At 40.6% G+C, this 11,863-nt stretch overlaps 1 protein-coding gene across 7 annotated transcripts in view; it reads right to left on the bottom strand.

The window, feature by feature from the left end:
• Nucleotides 1-500: 500 nt before the first annotated feature.
• BNC2 (basonuclin 2) overlaps nucleotides 501-11,863 on the bottom strand; it is a 429,626-nt gene continuing 418,263 nt past the window's right edge. For all 7 annotated transcript variants that reach the window (XM_033439739.2, XM_033439741.2, XM_033439736.2 and 4 more), the window contains one exon: nucleotides 501-10,530. In XM_033439739.2, the coding sequence (XP_033295630.1) occupies nucleotides 9,870-10,530 (661 nt within the window). In that variant the 3' untranslated portion in view covers nucleotides 501-9,869. The remainder of the gene's footprint in view (nucleotides 10,531-11,863) is intronic.

Here is an 11,863-nt window from a genome sequence, read left to right as displayed (position 1 = left end):
AAACACAAGTATCTAGCATGAAAAAAGCATATATATAGTCATCATCCAGTTGGCTGCTGTCCACAAATTTCACAGGGTCAAGGTGGAAGATATTTGCAGAAAGCCAAGGGGCAAATATACCTAAGGTCTTCCTTTCCTTAAAAGAGCTTGTGCCAAGGCTTTGGGGACAAGAAATTCTTGAGAGACACTGGAAAAGCATCCCCAAAGGGATAGCTTTAGTGAGAAAAGGCTCAGTCAGTGTTTGCTGGGTTGCATCGGGACTGGCTAGGATCTCCGTAGCTCTGACTCAGCTTTGCCATCTGAGCAAGAGATGAGTTTGATCTTCCTAAGAAGTGAATTCAGTAATACCATAACTCAGACCAAAATGAAGACTGAGTTATCCAACAAGTGTGCTTAAATAAGGGTGAGTCACGATGTGGGCTGAAGTGTTTCTAGGTGTGTTTTATAAAGGTCTCTTGGAGTTTGTTGAGGTTTCTTCAAATCAAGAAGGTAAGAAGAGATCAGTGATAAATCTTTAATATAAAAATTGTACAAGAATTTTGATACAAATTACAAGAGGTATTTGGACAAAATATGAATAAAATTCCATTTACATCCCCAAACCCTTATGCATTTTATGCAAAAGACATACTGTAGACAGTTATAGTACAGAAAATACAACAAAAGAAATAGCAAATAAAAACTTTTAATTCCCTCAGACTACTAATAAAAACAAACCGAAAAGCAAAACCAAAAACGAAACAAAAACAAAACCCTTGTTCAAGGTACATACAGTATTTACGAAGCTACCGACGTCACAATGATTAGATCAGGGTGATGCAAGCTGTCCCCGTCCCTTGGTGCTGCGCCCTTTTGTAGTGCAAACTTTGGTTCTGTGGCAGGCTGAGCAGAGAGGCTGGTCTGATGCAGAGGAGAAGAGAAACGAAAAAAGCATAAACCCCCAAACTCTGGGAGGAGGGAGAGGACGTATCTTGGAGAAAATTCTTTTCCTTAAGATATTTCAATTCCCTTGGGCCAATTTTGCTGTCAAATAGGCAGGTTGAGTCAAATGTTTTTGTTAGCGAGACACACCAGTGGGTTTGGGGTGAATAAGAAAGTTAGGCGTTCTCTCAACCAGGTGAGGGATCTTGCTAGTTCCAAAAGGCCTAGTCCCTGAAGAGCAGTAGAGAACGGAGAGCTTTCTTTCCTGAAGCCCCGACTCGCCTCCACCTTTGAGGAAAGGCCCAGGGAGGCCTCAGACCGAAGTCTTCTCCTGGTTTCTCTGCCTTCCCTCACCCCTCAGACCTCCAGATACCCACGTTTAGCAATCCTGCCCTTGTTCGTACTGGCACTGGTAGGAAAATGGTAAGACTTTTCTGCAGGGCAGCTGAACCAAAGTTTGCACAGGAAAGTGAGAGCACCATATATTATAAATCTTAGTCATATAAGCTTAATATATAATGCTAGAACATCTCATTCACTTAATCCACGTTATGTAAACCCTGGACAGGGTAGAACACACAAATGTTTCCATAAGCCATCAAAATCCGGGTGAGGGAGGGAGTGTTCTACCTTCTTGCTTCAGAAAAGAATTTTTTTAAGGGGTGGGTGAGATCAGAAGAAGACAGGGCAGGGGTGGAAATATAATGGAAAACTCAGGGGAGATTAAGATGGGCAATGAGAGGAATGGATTACTCTGTACAAAGACATGCAAAAATGCTCCAAATTGAGTACTAAATGAAAAAAAAAATTCAACCTTGGTTTATGCATCTCAAGTGAACCTACTAACTCAGCACATTGTCTGGGAGTCAAGAGCATCACACCTCGTGAATCACCGCTTCTCATGGCTGTGGCACTGATTCACAGGCAGGGCAGGGGGATGCTTTGTCTCCTAGCATGGAAAGGACGGGCAGCCTGTCTCCTGTGGAAACAGTGCCAGGTCAGCTCACCTTGCAGCGGGGGACTACCAAGCGGGCTGGGCTTTTCTCCCCTTCTTGTGGAAAGCATTTCCAGGACCAGATGAGTGGAGCTCTCGCACACATCCAGGGCCACCCCCCGCCCCGAGTCACCTCTCAATCCTTGCATTCCGTAACAGAAGTGGGCAGAGCTGGTTCATAATGGATCGATTTGCCATCTTACTTGTGCATTATTTCAGCATCACATTTGGCAACAGGAAGCCTTATAAAGTCTCGGTATAACGCTTAGATATTCTCTCTTCAAGAAATATAGTTTTATACTATCTACTTCTCTCCATTCTTGTTAAAATACCTTTTTCTCCTCTTCCTTCCCTTCAGAGTCTTTAAAAAAAAGGAAGCTAGAAACACATTAAAATAATTGGGAGTGTCCTTAAGCATCCCTGTTATTTAAAGGGTGGGGGAAAGGTCATATTAGTCAGCAGAATCTGTGCAATTCTGGCAGCTGAATTTTTAATTAAGATTCTCTTAAGATGTTTGCTAAATGATTGTAATATATACATACTGGGGGAACTTCAAAAAACATCAACTGCTTTTTCTCTGACCCCAAGAATCCTTTACTCAAAGTGCTTTTCTTCCCAGTCCTAAGTGGTTAATGCAATTATTTTAGCACGGGTTTGTCAACACAGACCTGGTAAGTCGTCTGTCCCTAAATCTGCCACTTTTCTCTTTGCGTAAGTTAGTATCAAAGATGACACCCACCTGTATCTTATTGGGTTGACAAATAGATTTGAAATGTGACTGTTCAAAGCGGGGTTGGGGGGCGGGTCATCAGCTTCTAACAGACCTGCTGCTGGAGGGTTAGAAGGAAGCATGGAGTCCCCTAGTTCCCCAAGGAAGATGCACAGAGATCTTGCACTTCATTTAGCCACCAACTAGCCACCTTTTACCATCCTTTAAGTAGTTTAATATAAAAAATAGCAGCCAATACCTACATGCTGTTCAGGCTCAAGATGTTTGGGAAGATAACACTTTCACGTGATCTTCCTTTGTACCTTTTGTCCCCTAGTCACTTGATTTCGTAAAGCTCACGCGCTTGTACTTACCAAAATTTTCCCAAAGTGGAGAATTTACTTTTACGTATAGGGTGGTCTCTGTTTTAGTGATTCAAGTCAAAGTCCCCGTGCCTTATTATTTTTTTCAGATTGTCAGTCCAATTAAACAAAACAAAGGTGAATTTGTCTTGTTACACTATGGATTTGGAGGTTCTCATGGCAAGACACGTGTTCATTTAGACTAACAATTGGGCGTCAAAACTAAAAAAGAAAAAAAAAATTTTTTTTTTTTTTTACCACCACGCACAACCAATTTGTTACAACACGTGCACTTTTTGAAGGGGAGGAAAAACATTTTAATGCTTTCCTTACAGAATATGGGGCGATCTAATACCACTTTTGTCACTGACTTGCAGAAACTGTGCTCTCATTATAGGGCCACACCCAGTACTCCCAAAATGCATGGGCTTGGAATTGCAATACTTAAGTTTCCAAAGACTCAAAGGATGCCATCAAAGTCAGCATCTCTCTACTGACCCTTAAGAAGTAGTCTTGTTACTGTCCACTTAATAGCTGGAGAGGGCACCTTGAGGCGGCTTTGGGCTTACCAAAGATACAGTTTAGTGGGTGTGTGTACGGGCTCATGTGCTGGGAGGAGAAGGGGGTGGGGGGAGAGAGAGAGAGAGACAGAGAGAGAGAGAGAGAGAGAGAGAGAGAGAGACAGACTGTGAATGTGTGTACATCAGGGAACTCAGTGGGAAAGCCTAGCCCTTGTACTCAATTTCCCCTTCACAAGGGATAAACAGGCAATTACGCATCCTTTTATATTTGATGGCCAAGTGCTGAACTGGAAAGCACACTATTAGTTTGTGTCCCTTCAGGGCCAGGGCAATAAGTAGCCAGGAGACCTGGAGCTGAAGCAGAGAGGGTGTTGTCTGCTGTTAGTGTGACAGTCTTGTCAGCAGCGTTCACATTACTGGAAGGTAATAAAGTGACAAGTAAGTTATTAGAAAGATATGAGGTGAAATTGAACTGAAGCTTCTCGATGCTCAGCCTGGCCTTTTCCCTTCCTCTTTTGTAACCCTCCACTATTTGTTACAAACTGAGCCTTGTCTTGATACACTATATAGAAAAGATTTTTTTTTTTTGCAGTAAAGGTCAAATGAATTTACAACACTTCAGAGGAGAATAAAGATAGTTTTATGACAACTATAGTACGTTACTTCAAAAAAATATATAGCATTATAATGAACAATAATGCTGATCCAATTCAGTGTACTTGTAAAAATGCTTAGGTTTTTTTTTAAAACCCCTGTGATTAGGCATTTGGATTTTTCAACAAATGCCAAAAAGACACTATTTGATGTCCAGTTATTGCCGAATGACCATAAACATCATTTTTGTGCAAAATGTAGGAAGAATGAGGATGATGGGAGGACACAGGAAAGGATGGGTGTCTGGGCAAGAGTGATGTTAGATTAATTCACTAGTCAGTTTTACAGCTGGATTTACGTAATACTAACGGAAAATTAACGTTTACAGTGAGCAACTCTCCAACTATAGGAAATAGGGAAATACGTTTAGGACAGAGCAGATATGGCCTTAATGCTAACATAAGCAAGGCTACCTACCACACACAGTTCAGCTTGGAGGGAAAATATGAAAACAGAAAAGTTACTTTTATGCTTCGTAGAAAGGTGAATGAGCTCACATTCTGATCAAGAGATTTTTAGCCACATAGCATCGCTAGCACGGCTATGGGGGCAAAAAGCCACAGAAATGATGGAGAAAGAACAGATCCGTGCTGGCTACCATGCCCTTCAACTCCACTTGTCACAGCTAGAGCTTGGTTTGACCATTGGACTTTTCTAGGACCTAGTTGACCCAATGGATCTTTTTGTTCCCTAAGGGACTTTAGCATCACTTTCCACTCCAAAAAAAAAAAAAAAAGAAAAGAAAAAAAGAACAGCCCCTCCACAACTGCCCTAGTTGGCTCCCGTGATCCGAAAGGGACTTGAGCTATTCCAGGCAGCAGCCTTCCTTTCTTCCTCCCTCCCTCCTCAGACTGGGGTTCAGTGATGCACCTGGTCATGGGGAGCTCTGGGGGGCACTGCATCAATGTGCTCTCGCTGGCTGCTAGGCTGAGCTGCGCCAGACTTTTCTCGTGACTGTTTCAGTGCCTTCACTATTTTCTTTTCTGGTTACCTTCAAGCCAGGGCGGGTACGAATCCTCTACTTAATATCCCTCACTCTGCTTTAAAGAACTGTGATTCTCTCCAGTCTCTTTGGCACCTGCCTTTTATTGCCCTCCGTACTCATTTAGACCCCTCCCATTAGACAAAAAATGAGAGGGAAAAGCAAAATCCTCTAAATATTCCAAGTTTGGGGGAATATAAGTGATTTTTAAAAACCCTGAAATTTGTCCTAATTTTGAAAAGTTCAAGAAAAGGAGTGTGTCCACAGGCTCAAAGGTTTCTTCTGGATGATCTGTTTCTGATGACGGCAGATGGAGTGTGTCTTACGAGGGCTGAACTTTATTCACTCTGTTAGTCAATCTAACCCAACGCTAAAGACCAAGTGCAAGTTAGGACTGCTCAGGTCAACTGTTGGCAGTTAGCAGCATGTCCGTCTCAATCTGATTACTGGCCTCTTTCTGTTTTAATTGCCAAGGGCGGCCCCCTTTCTCATTTGCTTGGCACACGTCAGGGGTGTGTACAGAGGAAGGGGAACAAAAGGTCACTTTTTATTTGGTGGGAACCCAGCGCATGGTTTCCCCTGAGTAAAATGAGGAGAATGCCTCTGCAAGAGCCAGCCCATTCTTGATATATTCAAAGCTTGCTTTTTTTTTTTTTTTTTTTAAGAGCAATGTATATACTAACAGGCTATTGACCACTTAAGTGCCTTTCTCCTCTTACTGGAAGGGCCTGGAAATTCACGACCAAAGAAATTACACTACAAGGACAGTGGCGCCATTGTGCTAAAAACAATTTCAAAAGATGTTTGTCACCTTGAGAAGGAAAACATTAACACCCTGAAACCTTTAAAAGGCATCAGGCTGAACTGGGTGGCCGGACTAAGATCTGAAATGCATTGACTTATTTCAATACAATTAATAGCAGAACAAAGAATGTCCCGCTTTTTATCACATTTTTAAAACCAAATTACCTATTCTTGCTCTGTGTCGTCCCCCTCCATAACACGCAGATACTCCCTAAGCAGACTAAGCCTTTCTGATATTTACAAACACACAGTTTAAAATGATCAAAACAGTACATTTCAACACCACCTAGCAAACATGCACATTAATAATACTGCCCAATTTTGTACCTGTGACAAAATGCTGGTTAAAATCAATCAAATGGGAAAAGGCTGCTTGGATAAAAAAGCTGCATCCCTATTCCTTTTTCAGCTGGCATAGAATGGATGCAGCTGAACAGAACCTGTTTCACAATAGGAAACTCCTATGAAAAAAGAAATGAGTATGAGTGGGCAAAGATGAAGGGCTCCGTGGTTAAAATGCTTATCTCTTTATCCTTCCCGTTTACAAATAAGCCTTGAGATCACCATCTTAACTAGATTTAGAGTTAAGTCCAAACAATGCACTCAGGCACACACCCAAGAACAAGCAACACTGGGGGACTAAAAGAAATGTACATTTCATGATTCTCCATCTTATGGACCACTTCCGTCCACTCCCCCTGTCCCTTTTAAGCAAATAGGCTTTAAATTGGAAAATGTTATACACCCACTTAGAAGGCCACCATAACATGTGGGCACCTGAGGCACAATAGTAGCAAAGGGGAGAGACTCCAAAAGGGCAAGTTGTCCAGGACTCCCTGCCATTTCTCCAACAAAAGGCAGGTGAACACATTCATGCTCTGAGCAAGGGAACTTCTACCTTGAGAATCTTGTCACTTCTGGGCTTGTTCTAACTGGCTATCCACACTAGCCTGGTTTGTGGCAAGTAACAAACATTGTTCTAAGCCTGGTTCGTTTGCTGTGACCTGCTGACAGCTATGTAATTCACTCATTAGGGCTCTTTGACCTTTTAGTTGACATTAAATTAAACAGAGTAAACACTGATTTTTGTACAAGATGAGTTCTAATATTTCAACCTAGAGTGTAACTGTTAAAAATGGCTGAAAATTTGTTATTTTCATAAAACGAAGTGTCATTTAGTCTACGCACACTCCCAAAGCTAGTGTTTCCATAATCTTTTGTTGGGATACCAAAAATATGTTTTTTCCCACTCTTTTGGAATCGAATCATTTGGATAATAGGGCAACAGCAGCAACACAGAGAATGCTAAGAGAACCAAAATGTTTGCAAACAAACTTTCATTATTCTAGTTCAGTCTTTCACAAACATACTGTACAGAGTCTTATATGGTATAAAACAAACAAAGGAAAACATCTCTGTCTATTCAGTTTAACACAACACCAAAATAAAGCAATTAAGACTTTGGGGAATTCAAAGGTACAAGAAAACAAAAATGGTTATAGCACTAATTCCTCAGCTTTTTTCGCCGTAAACATTTGTCATTTAACAGACATAGTGTCTGATATAATTTCTTTTGTACTGCAAATACTTTTGGTCTCTCCTCACTGTAGAACAGATGAAGAATTAAATGAACCCCATAGCATGCTCTGAAGGAGATGAAAAGATAAAGCCCCTAGACACATCTAGCTTATCTTTAAGAATCTATCATTTGTGAAATTTTCACAAAGAAGAATACTGAATCCTCAACTAATGATGCTTATTTTTGGAAACAATAAATACTGTGAGGTACGATAAATCCTACAGGAATAATAAAAAGAGAAACATATTAACAGTTTCCTTTGGCAAATTTAACGGAAGTGAATGCTGATGTGAACCTAGAAAGAAACTCACAAAACATGAAAAATGGAAATAACATTAGAAGTTAAGACAGAGGGGTATTTCTAACTTTTAGACTGCTGAGAGAAATGTTTGATGCCCTTAAATGCAGAAAAGAAATACATTCTCTTTAAATTACTGGGTACTGTTTGACAAAATATTCCTTGTTTATCTCTTTTTTTCCCCCCTCCACTTAAAAAAAAAAAAAAAGACAACAAAACACAGTCTGCAACTCACACCCTAATGGTTTTGGCTGCAGACTGAACTTGAGTAAATATCATCATTTAGTCAGTATGTTGTGGTAGCTGAGGCTGCTGATGTGGTAAACCAGCTCAGGCAACATGTGTAAACATCGGAAACAAAACAAAACAAAACACAACAAAAAAGGTTTGGAGAATCCTCTCCCCTCCTCTTTCTCACTCTCGATTGCTTGGTTTCAGGCTTGCTTTCATTTCTCTCTGACAAATCGTGTGGGGAAACACAAAACACTAAACAGTGAGAGATCCTATTTTAAACCCCCTTCTTCTGGCTTTTCAGAAAGGAGTGTTGCTTAGTTCAAGTTCAGCACATGTTTGCAAAGCTTCCAAGTACTGCTGCTGCCGCTCTTAAAGGTCTTTGATTTTGTCTCTCAAACCCGCCTGAATCGGAGTACTACTGCGGAACGTGCAGTGAATTACATAGCCATACAACAGACCAACCCAGTTCAGACTTTGTCTTTTTAAAGGATTAAGGGTTAGGTCCTTGCGAATGAGTGCTCAACTCTTACTGGATTCAGCTTTGTTCCATAGTGAGTAATTTGGGCTTTTGTATCCTGAAATATTATCCAGCCTCTAAAGAATAAATGCCTTAGCTGTTTCACACCACATAATTTTGTTTTCCTTTTATGTAACTTAACATATAAGCAAGAAGGTTGCAGTGTTGATTGTAATAACATTCGGCACTTGAATCACCAAGTGTTTTTTTCTAAAGCGGTTTTCTGGTGGCCGACAAATTGGCCTGTGGTTATGTTGAGTGACTAATTGTATTTTCTTTTCTGGAAACTTGTGCAAAGTTGGCAGTTTTGTGTTAACACTAATACTTTTGTTTGGCATTTGTGCCCTATACTGACCAGACCATTTTTATACAAGTGAATTTTTTTAAAAAGACACTTACTCGAAGTATGGCAATAGTTTAAGGATAAAAAAGAAGCATGGATATTACACATCCCCTTGTAGTGTATGAAAAAAAGTGCATGACTGGATTTATGTACTAGTACAGGACATTTTAAAAAATCAGATCTGTGCTGTAAGGCATGCCAGCACCTCTTTATCACTATATCTAGCAGGTAGTAAAAACAAGACCATGTTTTTTTTTTTTCCTTAAAAAAATGTGCATTAATGCTAACATAAATGAATAGAGCTAGCCAGCGAACTATTTTTTCTTCTGTATATCTAACAGCTGATGTAACTGTAAAAAATTAAACAAAAGAGTTAAACAACCATCAATACAACTGTTTTACATCATTGGCCTCTCAAGGCTAAATATTTACAGGTGAATCTGCCATGCTTTAATTGAAGATTCTCTCAAAACCTTAAAGTTCACAAAAGACAACTATAAGGAGTTCCTTTTTTGTTTCTTTTTGTTCCTCCCTTTTATTTTTTGTGCAGGCAACAGTCATGGGTACAACAAATTGTCTCTTTGGAGAGGACCAGGAATTATTATTCTGTCAAAATTTGGGCTAGTTGCACGCTTTTATGTGTGGATGTGTGTATACGTGTTTAAAGGGTACTTTGTTTTCACCCCCAAATGAAAGATCCGACCTATAAAGGAAAAAGAGAAAAAAACTTCAAAAGCACCTAGTGTTTATCTTTTTGTATCTAAAGAAAAGAAAACGTGTGTGTGTGTGTGTGTGTGTGTGTGTATATATGTAGACACAGAGGCATACGTGTGTATACGCACACACATATACACACACACCATCCCAAGTACACAAGCACACACTGACTATGGCAGTTCAAATACGTAGGCCATCTGGTGAGAGCTGGCATTTGTAGTGTCCTTTCTGAGACTAATCTACCGAAGTGAAGGGAATGTTTTTGTGGAGATTAGGGTTCTGACTGTGCCGATTCCGGCTTCGCACAGAGGAGAACATCATATTGCAACCGGGGACTTTGCACTTGTGCATTTCTCGCAAATGCACGGTTTTGTAGTGCACTCGCAGGGTCCCCTTGTTGCTGTACATCTTGTGGCAAATGTTGCACATGATCCCACCATTGCTCCCGGACAAGCTGTTGAACATCAGAGATCCTGAAACGTCAGCCCCGAGGCTGCCAGCGAGGGTGGGGACCTCGGCCTTGTGCGCCGACTCCCCACTGTCACTCGCCCCGTCGATGTCATCCAGGAGGATCCCCTCGTCGCTGCCTGCGTCGGATTCTCTGGAGGAATGGATGCTGCTGCTGGACTGGAGGCTGGAGGTGGTGCTCAGGTCCAGGACCATGTAGTCCTCCGCCATGCCCCGCCCGTACCCGTTCAGGTGGGAGTCTTCTGTCCCCGCGGGAGAGGAGGCGTCTTCCCTGACGTCGAGCCCCAAGGGGTGCTGGGCACCATAGATCTTCATCAAAAATTCATCCCGGAGGTCCTTGCTAAGGGAGGGCTGCGATGAGTCCAGGCCCATGTCATCGAGTTCTTTGGTCAACAGTTTACGATGGAGATTGATGTTGGCACTGTGTCTAGGAAAACAAGAGGGAAGGGGGGGGGTAGGTGTACAGGGAGTGGGGAGGGTGAGAAAAAGGAGAGCACTTTAAAATTGATTCAGCTTCCACTAGGTACCACATAAGCACATTCATTGCTAATGACACCCCTGTAAAAGCAAACATTTCCCCACATCCTCAGGATTTGGGAATAAGTGGTGGTGGGGAGTGCAATAAGGGGAGCTTTTCATTAACATAATTTTTATAAGAGAGTAAAATTCCTCAGTGGTAGGATGAATGCAAACCCATGCACCTTTTCCTGAATGATTGTTCTGTTTGTTTTACACTGTAGCAGCATCAGCTGCAGAGAATCTCACAGCAGAGATTTGAAAAAATACATTAAATAGGATAAAAGGATGGAAACGTTCTGCTTGTCTAAAATGAACAATTTGAATTTACCTAAAAACAAAACGAAAGCCTTTTTTTCCTACAGCAAACACTTTTAAAGGTATAAAAAGGATCCTTTTTTTAAAAAAGTAAATGGTCTAGATAATTTAGGGTTCACTTGACAAAATAATGACTCGTTCCCCCTCTCCTTCCTACACTGCAAGTTTTAGGTAGGAAAAACAATAAGCTTAAAAGGTTAGCGATTTGAAATAGGGTTACAGACTGTCTTTAAACATAAATCCCTTTTTGCAGAATGGGATCTCAGCTAAATCTAATAGTAAAATACATTTATTTTCAGAAGCTGCTACATTTTAGAGTTGAAAATGTTTTCAAGTAATTTAAGTTTTAAAATTTAATTCTTAAAAAAAAAAAACCCTGAAAAACAGAAGTTGACTTTTTAAATAAAACCCACCCACCCTTTAAAAACATCACACTCAACAACAGAAAAAAACCCAAAGGGACCAAAAAAGAAAAAAAACCCCACACAATAAATACCAAAAAAAAAAAAAATCAAGCACGATAATAACACATGGTCCCTCTGTTTTAACAACTGGAGTCCATACTTCTTAGACAAGCAAAACTTTTACTCTACTCACTGAATGCTTTGCTTGCATTAAAAAAAAGAAAAAAAAAGATAGGATTTATCCCAGAGCATCCATAGGGATGTCATGATTTACCGAAGCCTGATAGGTTATTATCCGTCTGAAAACATTGCCTTTGTATTTATATCCCCCATTTATTTTTAAAGTGCCCTTGGGCATATACCTCTCTCCACCTGCAAAGGCTCACGTGTGACACGTACCTAAATTGAAGGCTACCCTTCCAAAAAGTAAACCAGTAAATAAATATACAGATACATAAAAGCTTCTTGATAATGGCAGAAGCTCTACCTCTTAGAGAAGTAATTGTGATAACCGAAATTGAT

This window comes from Orcinus orca, chromosome 6, assembly GCF_937001465.1.
Source record: "Orcinus orca chromosome 6, mOrcOrc1.1, whole genome shotgun sequence".
In the NCBI taxonomy this organism is placed as follows: Eukaryota; Metazoa; Chordata; class Mammalia; order Artiodactyla; family Delphinidae; genus Orcinus; species Orcinus orca.
This window is presented reverse-complemented; position numbering and strand designations above follow the sequence as displayed.